Here is a 20,011-nt window from a genome sequence, read left to right as displayed (position 1 = left end):
AACAAATGGTTCAACTTTATTCTAAGAATTTGGTTAGGGAAAAGTATTGTCTTTCCAGTGTGAAAACACACTTAGAACCATTTTGTTGAGACGTTCTAGCACCTCCCTGCTCTGGAACAAGGACTTGACATTTTGATATTGGGGTTGCCCTGGGGTCAGACAGGTGCCTTTTGCTGTCTCTGGAAATCCATGTTCAGTACAGCTTTGTAAGAGACTGGCAGTCAAATTCTTCGAATTACAGGTACAATGAATACACTATTGCCCAGGGCTGAGCAGTTCTTTCCTTGCAATTGCTTCTCCCAGCTATTGAGGGTTCTAGGGCACTGGATATTGGAACTGAGTGGGCACACTTTTTGGCTCCTGTGCTCTCAGTGCCTTGCTGCCTGATGCCCAGGCAGTAGGGACAAGAAGGAGGAATTTAATTGGAATATAGAGGTGTTAAGGAACAGAAGCAAGGACCATGACAGACTAGGGGTGATAAGAGCTGAGGAGGACAGGAATAGGCTGGAAGGGCAATAGAAGCAGGTTGGCATAGGCTGAGATGGAGACACGTTAGGCAACAGGTGCAGAAATACTGGGGATAATGCCAGCTTATCTGACTCTCTTTAATTTGAGCCAGGGGATATTTTGGCGTCAGTAAGCCACCAGGATATTGGTGTGTGCTTTGGATTACTTGGAAATCTAGTGCACAATTTTTTTACATGGAAGGCAGAAGTTAATACATTCAGTTATTGAACACAACACGTGGTGGTATTCATTTTTGGGAGATGCTGAGTTTGACCCAGAGGCCTCTGTGCCAATTGGCAGAGGGGTGTATAACGGTTACAGGGATCCCCTTGGTCTGTGATCTGCATGGTAGTTTACCAGTGTGTGGTAGTTGGGGATCTTGTGAGACCCCCGATGCTGTCTATTTTTGCATAATAGCAGGTGTCATAAAACCATCAGAAGTATAGCTAGTTTGGAATGACTTCCTGAAGATTGTACTCTCACATTTAAAAATAAAAACAAAAATCTGTGTAACTTTTTCTATTGTTAGGAGTTAGAAGATTTGATGGAAAAGCATAGTATCCTACAAACAGATTTCTTGAAAGAAAAGGAAGGTGAATTCATCTCACACCAAGATCGCTACAAAAAGTTGCAGGTAATTCTGCTGCTTTTTCTCTGCTTGTCCTTCTGGCAAAGATTATGTGTAATATATATGTTTAATATTCCATAAGTTCTGTATCTAGGTATCTGTGGGCTTGATCCACAGCCTGTTAAAGTCACTGAGAGAATTTTGGTTTATTTTTATGGCCTTTTTGGAGCAGGCTTGATATTCTTCACCGGCAGGGGCATGCACTTAATGACCAGACTTCTTTGATCTTAAATTGGTACACTTATGCATGATTATGCTTAAAAGGTGTTAAGCTCACTTAAATAGGAAGTAGAATAGTTTGAGCATCGCATCAGAAACACGTGGATCAAAAATAAGTGTAACTAGGTAATTGTCGGATAACAGGATAAAAACCACTTTCATCACATCAACTTCAAGTCATTGCATTAGATATGTGCCCAAATCCCTTGACACCAACAAGAAAGGTTATTTAATTTCTTTTATTTAAACAAAGTTTTCAGTATCATTTAGTTACCTTGGAAGGCACTTAAAAAACCAAAAACTCTCAAAGGTTGATCATGGGGCTCCAACATCGCTTGACTCTTGACATTCCTAAATGGTAATTGTGGTGTTTTCCATTACATTTAAGGCTGGCTGCAATAAAATATATCCTCCTTCAGGTAGGAGTGAATTCTTGGCTGCTCTACCTTCAGGCTGTATGGTGATATTTTTTTCTACCTCTCTATGCAACTAGCCTCTTGAAGTCAGGAATCTTTGCCTAATGACAGAAGTGGATATACTGGATCAGTTTGCTAACTACATTTTTAAAATAAAGTTTGCTTAAAATCCTTTCTTATTTACAAAGTCAGAGCATATATTGATTATAAGGTTAATCATCACATTGTTCATAAAGCCAGACATTTGAATTACCAGGTTTATTTTTTTAATACTTTGAGAAAGGCTTTCCTTTGGTGCATGAATAGAGTTTAAGAAAAAGGTCTACTAATCAGGCTAACAAGAACTGGAGTGTCTGTATTGTACCTTTTGACTATGTCAGATTCTACAGCTTTCAAGAATGCCAAATGAAAGGGTCATAGCCTTTAACTTACTTTGAAGAAAGACTCATGTACTTCCTCCTTCTCTCTTCTGTTGTCTTCAGGGTATAGTCTGAATCAAACCAGAGAAGAGAAGTAGTCATACTTCTAGGAGCCGACAGCTAAAATTACTTTTATGTAACTTGAATATTGGACTCTTTCTGTTAGTACAGCTATTAATGCCAATTCCTTTTGTCTTCCTCCTTTGGCTTCATAGCACTTAGGTCAACACCTGTGGCCACACACTGAGTAAACTTGGCCTCTGCAGAGTACAGATGTCCAGCTTGCCAACAAATCTTTTTCCAGCAGAAACAGCTGGTTATTAGGCTATTGACTTGTGTAGCTTAAGAACGGGCTGTATTAGAGACTGGAATATCCTTGGGAGTTCTCAGAGTAAGCCTATGACTGATCCTGTCTTCCCAAACAATAGTTTTCATTGATTTACCTCCTGTTATAAGAAGTTTGTTTGTTCTAATGTTTGAAAATATTAGCCAGTACAACAAATACATCTCAGGATCCTTATACGAGGTCATTTATGTGAAAATGCATTGTTTCGGATGACCTTATATATTTGTTTTATGAACCTATTCATGCTAGATATAATGACCACCCACATCGCAATGAGTAGATTCTTTTCATACCACTGAATACTACCATCCACAAACTTATGTGCTGTTTATAAAAAAAAAAAAAAAAAAAAAAAAAAAAAAGTTTATCCAACACTTGTAACATAAAGAATCCTCAAGATGACTCAGCTTACTTTCAGTGGAGAACTAGTGATGGACAAAGTTGTTGGGAAGTAGTAGTAATCCAAACTACAGGCCAAAACTTGAAACAATGTAAAATTAATTTTTTTTGGATAGGAAATGTTTGGATAAGTAGATGGTTCCTTTAATGCCAGCAGCTACCTGTGTTGAGGCCTGAGAGGATGTCAGCAGTAAGTAGACACATACATAGACATTGATAGGTACAGCATATAAATCCAAAAAATAAATAAATGATAAATCTCCTGTTTTACAAGGCATGCAGGAAAAGCAAAGAAGTGCAATGGAGTTTCCTCTGTCTTGACAGAATTACTCATTTAAACAACCTTAATGATGGTACTCCTTTTGAACCAAAGGCAGTCACAAGTTTTAATCATTCCAGTTCCCTTTTCTTGTGGCAGTTGTTTGCCCTCCAGGTTTCTGAGATGATACCCATACTTTTACAGTCTTCTGTTTTCGGTTTTCCACAAAAACGAAATAGTTCTACATATGGTTCCGTCCACTGATAACAAGTACCCCACTAAATATCTGATTCAAGAAATTGTCCTTCGTGTTTTTCTTACGCACATCTCCCTCTAGCAAGGATGACTGTTATTTCTGTGCCTTAGTTGTCATGAAATTCTATTTGAATGCTATGTATACGCTTTTCAATTTTTTGTGAGTTTGTTCATTTAAATATATTGAAAGACTAAAGAAAGGACATAAAGAAAATAAAATTGTGTTCTGTAAATGGATTAGTGTTTTTGTGTTACTGAGGTAAAAGCTGCATAGGGCTGCCAGGACTCACAAAAAAGAACCTTCCCACAACTGCAAAGCTGACGTGTGGTCTTACGAACACATACAGATGGAAAAGCTGAGACACAGAGGTTACGGTATTGAGGCAGAAAGATCATTATTGTTATAGCTGAGACTAGAATTCAGAGATTGTATGCTTTAATACCAGCACTTGACCTAACAGATGACAATACCGTGCTCTCTCACTCATCTGTACTATCTATAAAAGAGGGAAATAAAAATTTCTCAGACTAGTGTTTCTCTAAAAATTCAAGTATAAAAAGTCAAATGTGAATGTAGCATGTGGTATTCTCACATTCTTCATGTTGTTCTCACATATTTCTGCAACAGCTATAAAAGGGCAGAGTAGAACATTCATAATTTGAATGGACAAATTGCTCTTATTTGATATTATATACTTTATCCAATATTTAATGCAAATTTATGGTTGAGATTTCACATACACAAGCTAGTAAATTGAGTTATGATTCCCACATTCTCACTTGAGTATTTTTAATATTTTAAAATATAGAACAACATATTGTAACTTTAACTTCTTTGCATATGAAATGTGGCCATGTTACAACTGCTGTGGGAACCATAACTTTGAATTTCCTGACTTTTCTGTATGCAACCTCTCAACCATAAAATTGCATTAATGCAGTTTTATCCATTTAATTTCCTTGGTTACTTAAAGAGAAAGAAAGGAAGCAGGTGCCAGTATTTGTGTCTGATTTTCTGATCAGTCAATGTATATTCATCTCAAATTTCTTATGCTCTGTGTTCCTGTGCCCCTGAATGCCCTGTGCTGGACCTAATGCTTTTTTGTGGATACATATGTTTGCCTCTGCAAATGAAGGTTGTCATTTTAAACTTGTGAAAATTAAAACTGTGGCATATTTTGTATTGATATTCTGTAGAACTGAATATTATCTAAGTGTTGCAGATCTACACTTGGTGATAAGGAGCTATTTCTAATAAAGATAGATATTACAATGATACTAAAGGCAATTGTCCCTTATTAATAGATGACATTCTCATATTAAAAGCAAAACAGACAGTTAACATTTAATTTGAGAAGGAGAAAACATTGCATTTCATGTGTTGCTGTAAAACTAGATTCCAAAACTATGAAGTGGAAACTAATTCTTTTGATACATTCTTTATCTGATATGATTTCTGATATTTGGTCTGTTTGCAGACGACCACATTAGATGGTTCACTAAAAGTGGATAGTTATTTTCCTCCTCCTTTTCTTTGGTTTACCACACAGATTTATTTGAAGTGATATAGTCTCGCTGTTGGGAAATTCTAATTGCATCTATAAAATTTTTCCCCATTGCCAGCCATTTTACAAGCTAAGAAGGTTTTTTTTTTTTTCCCCACAGAACAATTGTTGTGGGGTGATCTTTCCTTTGAAACACTGTTTCAAGATTTTTCTTTTGGCAGCCCTCTTTTGTTTTTAATTCAACAACAACAACAAGACATATAGTTGTTTTGGAAATTTTTTTAAAATTCTTTTTAAAATCCTTGTTCTCATTGCTTTTCCTTTTTGTTTAGGGATTGTCTTTACAATTTACTTACTTCCAAAGTTGATTTCATTCTGCCTGTTTAAGTTAACAATATTCCAATTGTGGTAATAGTCGTGAGGAAAAATGATTTCATTTTGATGACATTTAGGCTGAAACATCTGTTTTTCTCTTTGTATTCATAACAATAGTGTAAACTGGAGGGTAGTCAGCAGGTCAGGTAGACTCCATGATATCAAAATGTTTTATAGATATGAGAATAAAAGGAAATTGGTGCTTCAGAGGGACACATTTTCAATGCAATACATGATGAATGTTTGAGTTACGCTAGGTCCATTGTCTTTAATGGGACTTGTGTCCAAATTTCCTCTGTTCTTTATCAAACATTTAACGTAAATTGGGAGCCAACACTTCAGGTAGGAATACTGTTCTTGTTGCTGTTAGATGACAAAATTCATATGTATTCTTACATTGCTGTGTTTGACATTATAGGGTATTCAAAGAGTACCTGTTAAACTCACAGTTCTGGACATAGAGTGTGTAAAATTGTGAGAAGAGAAACACAGAATTACTGTATTTGCATAAGTGCATTTGAAACAATATAACTGAAAATAATAAACTCTAAATTTTGTGTGTGCAGTTCATGCCCATATAATCTTTGAGGCAAGTTTATGTGGTTATGTTTCTATTATGATCAGTATCTGCTTGTTTCTTTATTTTTGGGAGGTTATTTTTGTATAAACATGATTGGGTTATGGGTTTTGTGGCAGACGTTCTAAATTTTATAACTTTTTGTTTTTTAAAAAAAGTTAAAGGAAACACTTTCTGGATTTGTGAAAAATCAGTCATATGATTCTGATTTGACTTGCAGGGAATGGCATGAAAAGTATTACAAACAGAATAGTTTTCAATAATTCATAATTTAAATATGCAATTTGGGAATGCTTATCACACTCTACTTCAGGCGAAAATTCACTTGTACTCTTAAATAGATGGCGAAGTTCCCCTGCTCTTAAGTTTGTCCTATTGTTGTTTGTTTTAATTGTCTTCCTGAACAAGAGGAAAAATAATAACCAGTTTTGTGCCTACGAATGTTATGTGTTTGCAAATTGAGTCTTCCAGAGGTGTTTTTTTTTTGGGTGTACTCAAGTAATGTACATTCTTTTAACATTTAGCTCTAGAGAAGTGTCTTATCCAAAGAGAGACACCTGTAGTGTAGTGTTCAGCCTTTTCTTCTTTTATCTAAGGTTCTGGCCATCTTTAATTTCATATTTAATCTAGGGCATTAGAACCAGAAAAGTACATAAAGATTGCAATTAAGAGTGACTGATCATCATTTTAGCAAAATATCATTCAGGGTATGGAATAAATATACTACTGTATATAATGCCAAAATCCCATTAAACTTTAATATTTTGTTTATGAAACTAACCAGTGGGGAGCAACCTGTGCATTAGAGAAGTCTCTGTCATGCATATCTGGTTATGTGGTAAGGCTATTCCTTAGAATATCCTAGTTTACATATTTAGTGATAGTTTTGATAGGTTCCCCCCCCCCCCCCCCCCCCAGTAAACAGATGTTCACTGGTATGTTTTGAAACTTTCTTATGGTAAAAATGCCAGCAGAGTAAAACAGGTATGGTGTTGTGGTTATACTCTAATATCTTTTATAGGCATTTTCATCAGATACATGTGAATTTTTATTTTCCTTGTGGATTCAAAATTCAGGAGTACAGAAGTGCACTGGTCTTTGGTTACTGCCTGGCTTGTGTTGAATGAAGACCATTAAAAATGTCATGGTCACATGTCCAAGATATATATCTTATAGTAACTGTAGACACTTGAAACACCAGTGAGCTATAGCATATGAAACGTTAACAATGAAGCCAAGGAAAAACTAACATGAATTTTTTAGTATTCCCTTTTTTCCATATAATGTAAATCAAATCAATCATGCATTCCTCAACACATTCACATTTTAAATCAGTGAAACATAGCCTTGTGTTCCTCTGGGAAGATTTTATTGTGGGCGTGCAAGAGTATCCAAGCAAAAAAGTCAAATCTCTGTAATGTAACATTCTCAGCACGTTGAAGAAAATAAAGTTTTGTACAAATGTTAGGATATAGATATTCAGGCCTGTCTGTAAAGGCCTGTACTTTAAGAATTTAGGGGTATTCTTATTACTTGGCTAGTTCTAGAGGTATAAAAGAAAGAATCAAAATCACTGTCTGCTGGTGTAAGGGCCTTCTCTTACTGTGACAGTTTGAGGCCCTGTTCTTAGGCTAAGGCCTTTGGCTAAGCAGCAGAGGCAGCCATAAGCCAGGAAGCGAACAGTCACATCCTCACATTCCAAACTAGCCACATTGAAAGAAGGTGCTATTGGGCTGTTAGGAATACAATCCTGTCCTGAATACAATCCTGTCCTGATAATTCCTATCACCTCCAAAGAAAGGGAAGTGCCTAGAAAATGTAAAAGGAAACTTAGTTTGATAGCATCCTGTCTGGCAAGAACTCACTTATCAATAGCTGGGATGTGAAATCCTCACTTCTGTATTGTTTTCCCACTTTGCTATTGTTTGTCTGTATAATCTCTGTCTGGTTCTGTGATTGTTCCTGTCTGCTGTATAATTAATTTTGCTGGGTGTAATCTAATTAAGGTGGTGGGATATAATTGGTTAGCTAATCATGTTACAATATGTTAGGATTGGTTAGTTAAATTTTAGTAGAATGATTGGTTAAGGTATACCTAGGAATATTACTATATAAATTAGGGGCAAACAGGAAGTAAGTTGGGATTCGAAAATAAGGAAAAGGAACTTGTATTTAAGCTTGCTGGAAGTTCACCCCAATAAACATCGAATTGTTTGCACCTTCGGACTTCGGGTATTGTTGCTCTCTGTTCATGCGAGAAGGACCAGGGAAGTGGGAGAGTGAAGGAATAAGCTCTCTAACATCTTGGTGCCGGGACTTGGATACATCGCATTGGATAGGTGAGTGGCAGCCTGTAAGTCCCCCTCCCCAACAGTCCGCGTAGCTGCTTGGAGGGGGTATGGCGAACTCTCGTGATGGTAGTTGCGGGTTCTGGCAAGCTGGGGTAACGGATTTTTTGAACAAATGGATAAGGAAGAATCAGGGCCCATACCAGGTGCAGGGGTTCACCTGGGATGAGATTGAGAAGGAGATGGGAGAGGTTTTGGGAGACCCCAAGGGAAAGGAGTGTAGGAAAAAGGGAGTGGTATTACAAGGTTTGTGTGCTGGGATGGCATACTGGGTAAAAAGGGAAGCTGATCTCCTCCAACACATTAAGGATTTGGAGGGGATTGTGGATCAGCAACGCATTTTAACAGAAAAATCTGTGTTAGCAGTAGAGGTAGCAGATTTGAAGGCACGGGATGCTGCACGGACAGAGGAGTCTTGTGAGGCAATCTGGAGAGAGAGGGACGAACTGCTGGGGAGAGTAGGAGACTTAGAGGAGGAATTGTATCATTGTAAACATGGGGGCAATGGACTTGGGGACCCCAAACCATCCGCCCCACTAATGGAACTGAAGGAGACACCTCCACCACCCTACCCTGAAAAAACACTGTACCCACCACTGCCAGTGGACGTTGTAAGCCGGCGATCCACAGTTACAGCCCCTGCGAGAGAGGCTACCCGGGAGGAACTGCAGGAGGCAGGAATAGTGGCCCCGGTTGCGGGGTGGGGGGACCAGGCCCCACAAGTAGTAGAACAGGCAGAAATCCGCCCCTTGTCCCTGAAGGACCGGGAGGCAGTACTGGGTCGTTTGGGAAAGGTACCCCGGAATGATTGGGATCAGTTTGTGCTGTGGCTAGTGGAGGTGGACAGGGAGATGGAGGGTCTAACTCGTGAGGACCAGGTGATCTTATGGCGTAGTCTTTTGGGACGAGGTACCTTGGGAATCGATGTGGCAGGAGTGGCACACCCATTTCTAATCCCCGGACAGGTGGCAAAACACTTGTTTGGGGTGTACTCTCGTACTGCGGGGATGAATAAGATGAAGCGAATCCCTGGGGAAACAGGGCGGGATACACTTAATCGCATACAGGCATGGGCACGGTGCTGGGTGAATCCCCTGGATGGTCCATGGGTGTTGCGACAGGCAGGGGCACCGGGACCTGGTGGGGGTGTGGAGCAGGGTAGGGGTGTGGAATTGCTGGAGAAATGGTTGGAGCTGAGCAATCCGCAGTTCGTGGGGCATTTAAGGTTGCAGCACCCTGAACTTGCTCCCAATCAGCTACCCCAGTTTCTGGAACAGGCAGATGTGTGGAGGCAGATGCATCAGGGGGAAGAGCCAGTCCCTGCTATACTTCGGGGGATCCATACAAGGTGGAAAGGAGTGGGTCAGCCTGGAGAGGAGGAGGTAGAGGGAGAGTTCGTGGCTTTGGGAGGGTAGTCAGGGACGAGCGGGCAGCTATAGAGCAACAGATCCAGAGGACTGCAGGCTAAACTGACTACCCATGATTTTACCAGATCAGGGGGGAAAGTGGTCCCGGAGAGACCAAGGGACTGGGACTGCCTGAAATGCCAGACAACACAATTTTGCATGGAGACAGGAATGTGTTCGGTGCCAGGACCCCCGGTCCACCCATGAACCAGTGGGAGGGACAGAGGTGGGTGCTGCAACTTAGGGGTGCCCTGGGAGGCGTCCTGTCCATGTTCCCAGTTTAGGACGGGATGCATCTGGTCGCCCCACGCTCCAGGGGGCAATCGAAGGGAGTCCCATGAGGGATTTTTTGATAGACACTGGAGCAGCCATCAGTTTAACCACATGGGGGCAGGGGAGACCCTCAGAAGGGACTGTGACAATTGTAGGGGCAACAGGAGGGGAGACACAGTTAACCCTGAGGCGGGGACAAATCAAAGGAATCTGGGGGGAAGGGGAGATTATGTGGGGTTGTAATGATATGCTTAATCTGTTGGGGGCAGGAGATTTACACAAACTGGGACTTGTACTGGATTTAGCCAATTGGGTGTGTTTACTGGGGCAAATGCAGGACGGTCAGGGCTATACCATTCCCATGGGGATAGCCACTATGACCATTAAAGCAGCACATGCCCTCCCACCACCCCGGCTGGGTGGGAACACATCCCTGTGTGGGCGAAGGATAACCTGGATTGTGGTAGGGGCAGCATGGAGATACTGATGGAGGGAGGGGACCCTCCCCCACAGAAACAGTATCCTATTCCTCGGGAGTCATGGCAGAGGTGGGGGGCAACTATTGGGGAATTGGAACAGAGGGACTGATTCGGGCAGTTGCATCCCCTTGTAATGCTGCTGTGTGGCCGTGAGGAAGCCAAATGGTACCTGGCGCCTCACTGTGGATTACAGGGCACTAAATGCTCTGGCCAATTCGCCAGCCTCAGTGGTGGCAGCGTACCCTGAAATGTTGGCCCGTATTGGACCCCAATTCCGAATTTTCACTGTTTTGGACATAGCTAATGGGTTTTGGTCTCTGCCACTAGCTACCTCATGTCAGTATAAAACTGCATTCACATGGAGGGCAGGACAATTCTGCGGACAGTCCTACCCCAGGGATATAGGGACTCCCCTGCAATTTTTCACAGATACATGAAACAGGCCTCTGGAGGGGGTGGATTCAGCAAGGTGCATTACAATATGTAGACGACCCTGTTGCTAATGTCAGGGACAGAGGAAGAAGACAGGGAACTAACTGAGCAGGTCCTGCAAGCTTTGGCAAGAGCAGGATTGAAGGTCAATGGAAAAAGGCTCAGATGGGACAGACAAGAGTGACCTACTTAGGAGTGGAAGTGTCTCAGATGGGAAGGGAAATTGATAAGGGACGGGTGCAACTGATTCAGTCCCTGCCACTGCCTACGGATGTTAAAAGCTTGCAAAGTTTTCTGGGTCTAACTGGATTTTGCAGGGATTTTGTGGCCAATTATGCAGAAATAGCCAGCCTCTATTTGACCTAACCCGAGCCTCAACTTGGAATGGTCAGAAGAGTGTACTGAGGCAGTGAGAGTGCTAAAGGAAAACCTGGCCAGTGCTCCAGTGCTGGCCTCCCCGGATGGGGAGAAATTCTTTTATCTGTACCCTTTGGTATCAGACACTACCATTGGTTGTGCATTAACACAGGAGTATGGAGCAAAGGACCGACCTGTGGCCTTTGCCTCTCGACTTTTTGACTGCTGTGGAATTGAAGTACGGATGGTGTGAAAAGGTGCTGTTGTGCACCTACTGGGGGTAGGGAAATTTAAATACCTTACGGGAATGCAGAAAGTAATAGTCCGATCTCATCATGACCCCCTGCGGCTGTTAAACATGCACACTATCTTACAGGGACAAGTGAGTGGGCAGCGTATTGCTAATGGTTGCTGGCTCTACAGGCAGAAAACATTACAGCAGAGGTGTTAAAGGAAACCCACAGTCTGGGTAGCTGGATTACATCTGGCTGGCACCCCACACCAATGTGAAGCCAGCCCAGGTAAAACCCAACATCAGGGTGTTTCGGGCGGCTAACCCCAATCAGGTAAAAGAGGGGACACTGGTATGGTTTTTGGATGGAAGTTGTAGGTATCAAGGGGGACAGAAAACTGCAGGCTTAGCTGTTGTGGAATCAGAGGAAATAGGACAGTCAGCACGATTGGTTTCTCACTAGAAGCAAAGTCAGCTCAGGAGGCAGAACTGGCAGCCTTGCTAACAGCTTAAATGAAGTGGATCCCAAATTGGAGCCAGAATGTTGGGTGGTGGTAGATTCAGATTATGTATTTCGTGGTGCCACATTAATGCTGAGATGGTGGGCAGATAATCGTTTCAGGGCAACAGACGGCTCCACAATCAAGCATGCTACCTGGTGGAAGCGAGTGGAGGAGCTGAGTTCACTGTTTACACGGATCAATGTGGTAAAGGTAAAGGCACACAAGAAACAGTGACCCCTAAGCAAAGGAAATAATCTGGCTGACGTAAGAGCCAGCATGGCTGCAACAGAGGCACCCCCATGGCCCTGGGAGCCAGAAGAGAGAGTGCCTGTAGCAGTGATAACAAGAAGCGGGGGTGATACAGATCGGGGAGGGCGAATTCGAGAGTTGCAGGAATCCGACCCAGGACTGGAAGGCATCATGAAACTTGGGGACAGGCATGTGCCAAGGTGGAACTAATGGAAGGGATTTGGTGTGTCTTAACAATTGAGGGACCGGTAATGTTGTGCCCTCAGGGAAGTCGGACGGCTTTCTTAAGCTGGGTGCATGGAAGCTTGGCAGGGGGACACCCTGGGTTTGAGGAGGCACTGGGAACTTTAAAAAGGTTGTGCTGGTGGCCAGGAATGGCAGCTGATTTAAAATCACATCTGGAACGTTGTTTGGGACTGTGCCAGGCACAGCCCACCTCACAAGGTGCTAAGGGGAGAATTAATGAGACAAACCCCAAGGGGACCAATGGGAAAGAACTACAGATTGATTACACAGGACCCTTACCAACCTGATCACAGGAAAAACCGATTCATGTTTGGTGTAGTGGATGCTTTCAAGCCGGTGGGTGGAAGCTTTCCCCACAAAGTATCAGACTGCCCGGGGTAACTGCTGCAATACTGGTAAATGAGGTATTCCACTCGCTGGGGGTCCCAAAGGTGATTGACTCAGACCAAGGAGCTGCTTTTCGGTCAGATCTGTTAGGGGAAGCTATCAGCCCTCACTGGAATCACACAGTTGTTCCATATTGCTTATCACCCCAGGCTGCGGGGCAGGTGGAACGCATGAACCGCACCATAAAAGTGAGCTAAGAAAGGGAGTGGAAATCGGAGGAAAAAACTGGTCACAGTTACTGCCCTTTGTCTTAATGAGAATAAGGGCCCGAGAATCAAAGGGCACAGGATTTTCTCATATGAAGCTCTCATGGGAAGGCCTATGGAACGGTGGGAAAATCTACTTACCCCAGTACCTGGGGAAGTCACTACACATGGCTTAACACAAGAATGGATTTAACTTTAATCGAACATGTAAAACAAGTACAGCAGGCAGTGGCCTGGCGAGACTGAGCAAGGAGCAGCAAGAGTCAAAGCATGGTATGACCTGCCTGGGGAGCGTAATCTACCCATGGTGGGAGATCTAGTGATGTACAAGATTCCAGGGTCAACACCATCATTCCCAGCTCCTAAATGGAAGGGCCCCTATCTTGTCCTTGACCAATTAGGGCCCAGTCTGCTATTACTGGGTACAGAGAATGGAGGACGGGAGTGGGTTCACTGCACGCAAATAAAAAGGTACAAACAGGGGATTGGGAAAGGGGACGTGTAAATTTTGTTATGTGTGTATTACAGGTTAATTCAAAAAGGAGAAAGGATGAAAATTCCCTGGCCCTGGATGGAACAATTACTAGTGCTAATCACAATTGTCACATTTACAAATTCTATTCAGATCCCACGATGTGAAGTGTCAAAAGGAGGAAACACATGGACGGCTACACATGCAACCTGTGGTAATAAAGCTAATGAAGACTATGAGAATCTCCCCATAGAAAGATGTACCACTAATACTCCAACAGGAAATTTGGCAGTGTCGGTATATGGTTTATGGATTAGATGGGGGAATCCCAACCCAAGTGGAGAATATCAAATTTATCAGGAAATATCGCATGGTACTCCCTGGGTGCTGCCATGATTAACGATAGTGGAAAACACAGTTACCCAGCTATGTGGTTTGGTTACAGAGGGTCCAAAAGAATATAACCCTCTGGTCCCCTGGAGCAAATGAACCCTCTTGGGAAAATAGGGCCCCACATTTAGGGTGTGATGTACCATATGTAACCACAATGGTACTTCCATGGAAGATTAATCCCCGAGGGTGTGATTGTTATGTACATATTACATTAGTGTAAAATCCCCTTTGGGACGCTGGGGTGTACGATGATGTTAACCATTTTACAGAATGTAACCCTACAGGTGATATGGATGCCAAGTTGGAAGAATCCAAATTTAAAGTGGCCACAGCCTGGAGCCAAGAATATTCCCCGACGAGCAAATGTCTGGGAGCCATTGTGGGAGCAGGTGCAGCCAGCAATTTTTAACGTTTGTCCTTTCACTCTATTACTATGGGTTGGTACGCCCCAAGGAATGGTGGGTGGACCAAATCCATCCTAATTGTAGTATGTACATAAAAGGATTGAAACAACAATTCAGTGCTATGGGTGAGGGGACACACCTGGAATCGTCGTCGGAAAAGGGATTGTGGGCAGCTGGGAACACTATGCTGGGTACATGGAATCTGGGGGACGAGTGGGTAACCACAACAATTAGTAAGCCAAAATGTGAAATTTCAACAACAAATTAATGAATTAATGGCACAGCATCTATCAGCAGTTGCCACAGGGTGGAGGACAGCAGTAGAGGTAAACTTGCAGTTAACTCATTGGGCAGGGGACCTGGTGACATGGGTAGAGGATGGCTTCAGAAGACTAACATGGGGAGAATGTGCGTAGGCTATTCAAAATGCCTCAGTTAATAAGTTAATGGATATATGAGAGATGCTTGGTCAGAACAATGGCCTTCAGTATTAAATCGGGAGGCTAGCCCATATCTATCCACAATTGCAACCAAACATACCCATCTACCTGGAAAATAACATCCCCGACCTGTGGGGAGAGTTCTCTTTGTGTAATGTTACTATGATCACATGGGAAGGAAATGCAAATCAAGGTGGTTCCCTTGACCCCTAGGGAGTAAGTAGGAAGGGGGAGACGTTGGGAGCCACTAGGGAATAGGTGTGGGGGATGGAACTGGGGGTAAACTGGACTGTCATCACATTAAGCAGTTGTATATCCAGAGGAGGAATATGGATGTGCCCCTCTCCTATGACTATGGAGGAGCAGGATCAATGGCCTATGCAAAAGGGGGGCATTTAGGGGTAATGGTATATGGGGTACGGTGTATTCTGTGGGAATGTATCCAATCCTGCAATATAACCCTAGGAGGGCAAAATCCTTCCAGTGTATGACAAAATTAGAGCTTCTATTACACTGCCACCTGGACTATGGTGCACCAATGGATCAGTGGACTTAATCGTTGTAAACAATCGAACCAGCACCTACTACCCCATACCGTACCAAGTAGTTGAATGGTTGGACAATACAAATTTCACTGTGGATATTCAGTGGACACACCAATATGGACAAAAGTACACAAATGATTACAAGAGCAACTTGCTGCACAAGCGCCAACAGTTGGACACACTTACAATACACCACTACAGGATGGCGCTGACAACATTTTAACCTTATCAAAGGAGGAGACAGCTAGTGTTTTTGGTGGTGGCCAGGATGTTGGACCAACTGCAGGGGTCAGGACTCTCGGTGTTGCTGTGGATTATCATAGCAGCTGGTGTATTCGTTAATTATATGTATGTTACATTGCATATGGAAACGATCAAGGGGGGCACAACCCCTAGAGAACAGCCACGAATTATAACCTATAAGTAATGTAGTAAGCCCCCCCCCAAGTGTACTAGACAACCCCGGACCCAACCTTCTCGGGCCCACTATACTGGGAAGTCTGGAACACTAATTGGAATAGGTGTAGTATGCCCGTACGACGAGAAGGTGCAGGCCATGGTACTACACAAGGGGCAGTGGACAGATGGAGCTGTCGACACCTATTCCCCTTTCTGATGCCTGGGCCCTATCAGGAAATGTGTCGCCATATGTCCCTATGCTTTCCCGGGATTACTCCTGGGCAGGAAGGATCCCAAAAGGAAAGAAAAAAAAAATGGGGTTGAGTGTTAGGATATAGATATTCAGGCCTGTCTGTAAAGGCCTGTACTTTAAGAATTTAGGGGTATTCTTATTACTTGGCTAGTTCTAGAGGTATAAAAGAAAGAATCAAAATCACTTTCTGCTGGTGGTGTAAGGGCCTTCTCTTACTGTGACAGTGTGAGGCCCTGTTCTTAGGCTAAGGCCTTTGGCTAAGCAGCAGAGGCAGCCATAAGCCAGGAAGGCCACCGTCACATCCTCACATTCCAAACTAGCCACATTGAAAGAAGGTGCTATTGGGCTGTTAGGAATACAATCTGTCCTGAATACAATCCTGTCCTGATAATTCCCTATCACCTCCAAAGAAAGGGAAGTGCCTAGAAAATGTAAAAGGAAACTTAGTTTGATAGCATCCTGTCTGCAAGCAAGACTAACTTATCAATAGCTGGGATGTGAAATCCTCACTTCTGTATTGTTTTCCCACTTTGCTATTGTTTGTCTGTATAATCTCTGTCTGGTTCTGTGATTGTTTCCTGTCTGCTGTATAATAATTTTGCTGGTGTAATCTAATTAAGGTGGTGGGATATAATTGGTTAGCTAATCATGTTACAATATGTTAGGATTGGTTAGTTAAATTTTTAGTAGAATGATGGTTAAGGTATACCTAGGAATATTACTATATAAATTAGGGGCAAACAGGAAGTAAGTTAGGGATTCGAAAATAAGGAAAAGGAACTTGTATTAAGCTTGCTGGAAGTTCACCCCAATAAAACATCGAATTTGTTTTGCACCTTCGGACTTCGGGTATTGTTGCTCTCTGTTCATGCGAGAAGGACCAGGGAAGTGGGAGAGTGAAGGAATAAGCTCTCTAACAACAAATTCCAACATTAGGTCATCAATCTTATTTCTACCCTGCAAGGTCATATAGCATGACAATGGATCCTCATTCTGCTCCTTACAGCACTACCCAGAATTAACTCTTGCAGGAGATACTGTTATGTTTCCTATCTGTTAGTAGCCAGAGGGAGATCTACTCTGATTTTCAATCAAGATGAATTTATTTGAAGTTGGGAGGTTTCTCTGACAAGGCCCAGTATTGTACTTTTAATTCACACTGTCACAGCATTCATTCCCTACATACATTCATGAAATGTTCCTTTTTTGGTTACCTATCAAAGTCCACTGCTTAAGAGCACAGACACTCTTAGGCCGGAGTAGTGATGTCTCCTGTATTGAGATCTGCCAGTTGGCCACATAGCCACCAGTGCATAAATTCACTGAATTCTGCATATTGGTCATGTAATCTTAGCCAGTACTATATCTTTTATTTTGGCAGGAGTCTTTCTCTATGCCTTAGTGCTGTGGGGAAGAGAGAGGAGTTAGTTATGTATGATCTATCTTGTTTTAGATGTCCACATTTAAAGGATGATCCAGCTTTCTACTTTGGAAGCACCCTGTTATGAAAATCTCATTGTAATAAATCTGTGGACCTCAGCACAAAATACAGTAGGAAAATGTATCTGTGCTTACCTGAAAATTTCTTTTCCTCATGTAGTAAAGTCCACAGATTCATTCCATCCTGGAGCCAAAAGAATCATCAAGAATGGAGAAGGAAATGGACATCCAAGGATTTGGGTAATGGTGATTACATGGAATAAATTTACCATGCTCTGCAGTAGGATAAATAATGCTTTTGTCTTTCAAACTATATTTAACACAGTCTGTCATTTAGAAAAGCAGATCTGAATTGTCCTAGCTGCCGAAGTTATCTCAACCGAAGGGAACTTAAGGAGGTAGGGCAGCCAGCCGTTTGAATCCGGCCTTTGAGCTCCCACTGGGGAGCAGGTTTGGGGGCCGCTCTGCATGGCTCCTGGAAGCAGCGGCATGTCCCCCCTCTGGCTCTTACATGTAGGGGAAGCCAGGGGGCTCTTCTCTGCACACTGACCCCACCCCAGGAGCAGCCCCCGCAGCTCCCATTGGCTGGGAACCACGGCCAATGGGAGCTGCAGGGGCAGCGTGCAGCAGAGTTGGCTGGCTGCGCCTCAGCGTAGGAGCCATAGTGGGGACATGCTGCTGCTTCTGGGAGCCGCTTGAGGTAAGTGCCACCCCAAGCCTGCACCCCTCAGCCACCCCCCATGCCCCAGCCTAGATCCCCCTCCCACCCTCCAAACCCCTCAGTCCCAGCCCAGAGCACCATTCTGCACCCCAAACCTCTCATCCCCAACCACACCCCAGAGGCTGTACCCCGAGCTGGAGCCCTCACCCACCCTGTGCCCAACCCCTCTGCCCCAGCCCTGATCCCCCTCCCGCTCTCCAAATCTCTTGATCCCAGTCCGGAGCACCCTCCTACACTCCAACCCCTCATCCCAAGCCCCACCCCAGAGCCTGCACCCCCAGCTGGAGCCTTCACCCCCCCTCTGCAGCCCACTCCCCTGCCTCAGCCCCAAGCTCCCTCCTGCATCCGGAAATCCTCATTTCTGGCCCCACCCCAGAGCCTGCACCTCCAGCCAGAGCCCTCACCTCCCCCCGTACCCCAATTACATGAGCATTGATGGCCCCCCATACAATTTTGATACCCAGATCTGGCCCGCAGGCCAAAAAGTTTGTCTACCCCTGAGGTAGGGTATTCCCTTGTTCTAGTGACTGACAGGTCTAGTTCTTCTCCTGAGCTATAAGTAGATTGAAGTACCCATTGTTAATGTTTCACTGGACCGTATTTCACGAAGAAAGCAAATCTTTTGGAACGGATAATTTTTCCTATTCTGTCAATCTAATCTTCTTGGTGGAAGAGTGGCTCTTAACTGATTCTCTAAATAGATGCAGAAACAAATAACAGAAATAAAAGAATACTTGTAGTTTTATAACCCATTTAGCAAAAGCAGTTCAGGCCAGGGGAGCCTGGTCTATACTGTAGCTCCAACTGGTTTTAAACTCGACTCAGCTGAACTGTTTTTAAACTCGACTAGAATTTTTTGGGGAAATTTCTCATATTGTAGACCGGACTTAAGAGATCTGGTCAGAGAAACACCTGAGAAATACTGGTTCTCCTGATAACTAGAAATTGGAACCTGAACCACAACTCCTCTGCCTCGTCTGTCAATGGGGACCTGGAGTTGAATGTCATTTTTGGGTCATAAACATGGGAAAGAAATGCTATGTCTTCCATCCTTTAAGGAGTCCAAGGATGAGTCTAGGGCTGTACTATAGAATTGAACTGTATGTATGTAAAATGGTTCAATAATAAGTAGTTCTGTGTGTATACACTAGGGGTGTAGAATTGGTTTAAGAACTGCTACAGGTTTGCCCCACGTTCAGTAGTAGACATGTTTTAAACAGGTCTAATATATTTAAGCTGGGATATTCAATTGGGTCTTGGTGTCTAACTCCCATGAGCTCCTTTTGAAAATCCCAGCCTTTTTTGTTTCTATTCTCTTCTCTCCAGAAGCTGGAGAGTTATAGTAGTGGTAGGTCCTGCACTGAGGTGAATTGTATTCAGTGTGGCACGACTGATACTGAGTTGAATCACTTTATAGTATCCCGGGTGAAGCGCTTGTCATGCTACTATATCCCGGGTGAAGCGCTTGTCATGCTTGTCATGCTACTATAACTCTACAGCTGCTGGATCCCATTGTAATGGGTATAACTGAAGGAAAAAGGTGTGTCCCAGAAGGTTGGGCTGGAGGTTGCAGTACTTTCTAATCCATTTATCACTTCCCTTGCATCCTAACTCTTAGTTTGAAAAATACTACTTAAAAAAAAACCAACAACCCTGGAATAAAATAAGGTGAAACATTTTACTACTTTCAGCACATGTTATGAATTTGAAAAAAGGTGTTTAAGGAGGATTGGAAGCTGGTCCTGGAGGTAGGTGATGTTTGTGGCTAGAGTACTAGAAAATGTATGTTTTTTCTACAAAACTAATATATGACTTACATCCTGTTAAATACCATCTTCTAACAAAATATTTAGGTTGGTTTTAGGTGCAGACATAGAGGAGACAGAATACTAATAATGAAAAATAGGTGTTTAAAAAAAAT

The 20,011-nt window shown here is 43.0% G+C and overlaps 1 protein-coding gene across 11 annotated transcripts in view; it reads left to right on the top strand.

The window, feature by feature from the left end:
• The window catches only part of CCDC91 (coiled-coil domain containing 91), a 319,151-nt gene that overhangs the window by 96,253 nt on the left and 202,887 nt on the right, over nucleotides 1–20,011 (top strand). For all 11 annotated transcript variants that reach the window (XM_043531633.1, XM_043531332.1, XM_043531592.1 and 8 more), the window contains one exon: nucleotides 1,037–1,141. In XM_043531633.1, the coding sequence (XP_043387568.1) occupies nucleotides 1,037–1,141 (105 nt within the window). The remainder of the gene's footprint in view (nucleotides 1–1,036; nucleotides 1,142–20,011) is intronic.

Source organism: Chelonia mydas, chromosome 1 (assembly GCF_015237465.2).
Source record: "Chelonia mydas isolate rCheMyd1 chromosome 1, rCheMyd1.pri.v2, whole genome shotgun sequence".
In the NCBI taxonomy this organism is placed as follows: Eukaryota; Metazoa; Chordata; order Testudines; family Cheloniidae; genus Chelonia; species Chelonia mydas.
This window is presented reverse-complemented; position numbering and strand designations above follow the sequence as displayed.